This window comes from Montipora foliosa, chromosome 12 (genome assembly GCF_036669935.1).
Source record: "Montipora foliosa isolate CH-2021 chromosome 12, ASM3666993v2, whole genome shotgun sequence".
Taxonomy (NCBI): domain Eukaryota; kingdom Metazoa; phylum Cnidaria; class Anthozoa; order Scleractinia; family Acroporidae; genus Montipora; species Montipora foliosa.
In genome coordinates this window covers 37,237,523-37,240,930 of record NC_090880.1, presented here as the reverse complement: position 1 = coordinate 37,240,930, position 3,408 = coordinate 37,237,523, and the positions used below count along the sequence as shown (strand labels likewise).

The following is a 3,408-nucleotide window of genomic DNA, read 5'->3' as shown; positions in this document are numbered from 1 at the left end:
GCGTGCAAATGCCTCTTGAAGACTGCAGCCATTTATTGTAATTTAAGTATCTTAAGTTACTATCATTGCAACACGAGTACTTGGATATTTACCAGTGAAAGGGCTTTGAGGATCTTATCAATAGAAATATCCTTTATTTTGTCCTCAAAGCCTCTCCCTAATAAGTCACTGGTGTGCAATATGTCACATTAATACTAATAAGGCAGCAATATCAGTAGTTTACATATGAAAAAGACTTTGAGGGTATTCTCAATAAATGGATCCTTTATTTTGTCCTCAAAGTCTTTCCGTAACAAGTTATTGATGTGCAACATGTCACATAAATAATGATTCACGAAAAGGCAATAACATAGTATGACCTAGTATGTCATCAGGGACCCCAAGATTTCTAAGTTTCAGAATTACTTTCATCAGTCCAACTCTAATGAAGGCTTAGTGATTTTTTTAAATTGCACTAAAAAGAAGATAAAGAAATTTGGTGCTCTTAACTCAAGCTATTACCTATAGCTGTCATCAGTAACTCAGTTCAGTATAACTGCCACAATTATTGTGAATCAATAAGTGTTGTGCTCATGTTATTCAGCTTGTTGACTGAGACTGTCAAAATCTACAAAGGATAAGCAATCTCTTAACATAAAACAACTGAGCAACATACAAAGAAATTGCACGCAGTGTCTATGTCCTGCCAAGAAAGTTATCAATGTTGTCAATTTTTTTATAGTTTCGCGAGTATTCATCCTAAATATTAGGGAATACCAATGAGCCCAAGTGAATTGATTTCTTTCACTATTCACGTGTCGCCACTCCAATTCCTCACAACCTTACTCAACCATTTTCCTATTTCCTCTCCACGACAACACAAGCACCGGCTAAGAATAATCAAAAGAAACTATACCAAATTATCTTTTTAAGGCAGCCCTTACTTTTAGGGTTTCTCTTTTTGAAAGCACTCTTGTCATGTCTTGTGTCCATTCCTCTGTTCGTCTCAGTTTTCTGCGAAAATATTGATAAAAGAATTATAAACGTTTTAAGCGAAATTTTACAATTATGCCGTCGATTCACGTCGATTATAAAGTCAATGGATTTCAGCTGGACATTTATATCAATAATCACGTTAGTTTGCTGTCAAAGTAAAATGTAAACTTGTAATCTTACCAAGTATTAATTTCTTTTCCAAGAATGGACTTGTGGTCAGTGAACGTCAACGAAGATAATTTCCCTTCAAAATAAAAACAGCATAAGCCATTTCAACACTGCGATAACAATTTGCTTCCATTGTTTAGGATAAAAATCAGGCCAGTATATTAGAAAGTAGGGTTAATTTAGGACGTTTTGTACTAAAAATAGAGAAGAAGAAGACAATTTAATACTTACAGCGGCCATCTTTCTGCTCTTTGCTCGGCAGGCGAGACTCGTTCCCGCACTTTTTTCCCGCTCTTTTATAATTTCACACCCGGGACAGTTGCCTCGATTCTAAGAAAGCCGAAAAAGGTCTGGGGAGGCTCCCGATTCTCGAAGGTGGAAATTTAATATCCCAAGCTTCCCCAGCTTAAACACGGATGGCAACCGGTAGTGACTTGCTTTCCTTTTTAACTTATGTTGACAAGTGCAACAAGGGCATATTGAGAGCACGTTAGAAAATTTTGGTTGAGAAAAGCGAAATGCTCACAGTCACGTCCGAGTTTCGTCATTTTGAATATTGGTCCTTCCCACGGTACTTTGCGCGATTGCGAATCAAAGATGGCGGAAAGCGGGCAAAATATGGATCAACAGTGTGAAAAAGGAAGCGCTAGTTCTGTGAGCGAAATGATTAACAAGCAAGGTTGGCTGTCGAAAAGAAGCCGCCTTTATAAACGCTGGGATAAACGTTGGTGCTGTTTAAAAAAAAATGAATTGTCTTATGGTGTTTCGGCTGAGGTAGGCTCTTGTCAAAAAATAGGCTTATTGACACTGTATTTAGCATTGAAACGTGCAGGTTACAAGTTTGGGTTGCAGGTCATTGTTTTACCACTATTCGGAAATAACCCAAACCTTTACAAAAATGCTAACCTTAGGCTTAAACATTATCTAAAGCGTAGTGTTTAGGCCTAGTGAAACCCTAACCTGGAACCTGCAGTTTACACAGGTGCCCTGATCAGTGGATGGCAATCTGAGTTCCTCTCTCTCTTCTTGGCAATTAATCAGAAATTGCAGCTTACGTTTGTAAGCGACTCAAACATTTATAGCGGCAGTCCATGAACACTACAATGTATTCCAAAAACAAAAAACTGATGCACTGAAGTACCAGAACTAAATGTTTGATTCAATTTTAGTAGCAACAGGTTTAGGCTCACTTACTGCACCTTTCCTAAACAGCTGATTCTAACAAAGATCAGATTCCAATCGATGGTTTTGTTTTGTGTTCTGTCAGAAACCCATAAGGGTTGAAACGTGTAACGCGCATTCACAGCTCCCGAATATTCAGTGCGAACTGATTGGTTGAATGTTTCAGTGCTAAGTACCATATTTGGAAACCACTCGCTCTTGTTGTTCCAAATATGGTACTTAGCAAATTGAATATTCAGAAGCTTGTTTCCCAGCACACAAGGGCCCGTTACACGTTTCAACCCTTATGGGTTTCTGGTTGTGTTTTATTGCAGTTCAAATAGCATGGTATGAATATTAGAGCTCAATGAACTTTTTTGGTTTCCTTTTTTTTATGACGAGCTAGTTGTCATGGCAACTGTCAGTAGGATTGACAACAGAAAAAAACAAAATCTATCATTTAGCTCTGGCCTTCATAGTCCAAATTTGTATGAAAGTGGCAATATTGACCATATGATCAATTTTCAGTCCAAAAGTAATACAGTTGAGAAAACAACAAGAGCTCAGAGAAAGGGAAAAAATGGTCCAGCAAGTGAGATACCTTTTGATGACAAATTAGGAGAATCTATTCTGTACAAATGGACCAAAAAGTAACAAATTCCAGGAAGCCTTTGGATTTGATAAGATGTCAAATTTGAATCTACTCAGACACCTTGCCCCTGTTTTAAAAACAAGAATAGCCATTGAGATATCCCTCAAGCGCCAATCTTTAACACATGTTTGTATTTTTTCCCCAGGAGCAGCACAAAGTGTTAATGTTGGAGGGATGTGAACTTTCAGATTGTAACATAGATAAAAAACAGTTTGCCTTCAGAATTAAACCAAGAGGTGGTAAACGAGTCTACTTCTTTTGTACGGATACTGAAGGAGATCAACAAGAATGGTTGCAAGCATTGTGCTTTGCAAAGGCATCTGGACATATGGGAGAAGGTTCACAGGCTTGTACAGTGCAATAACAGTTACTTTTACAGCACATACAAGATCTTTTTTTTTATGGAAAGATCAACATAAATTTAGCCACAGAGAGAAAAAGGAAGCCTTATG

At 37.6% G+C, this 3,408-nt stretch overlaps 1 protein-coding gene across 1 annotated transcript in view; it reads left to right on the top strand.

The window, feature by feature from the left end:
* The first annotated feature begins 1,559 nt into the window (after positions 1-1,559).
* Positions 1,560-3,408, top strand: part of LOC137978553 (RAC family serine/threonine-protein kinase homolog) — a 2,642-nt gene continuing 793 nt past the window's right edge. Inside the window, exons 1-2 of the mRNA XM_068825540.1 lie at positions 1,560-1,917; positions 3,102-3,408. The exon at positions 3,102-3,408 is cut by the window's right edge and continues 793 nt beyond it. Of these exons, the coding sequence (XP_068681641.1) occupies positions 1,741-1,917; positions 3,102-3,320 (396 nt within the window). The 5' untranslated portion in view covers positions 1,560-1,740 and the 3' untranslated portion in view covers positions 3,321-3,408. The remainder of the gene's footprint in view (positions 1,918-3,101) is intronic.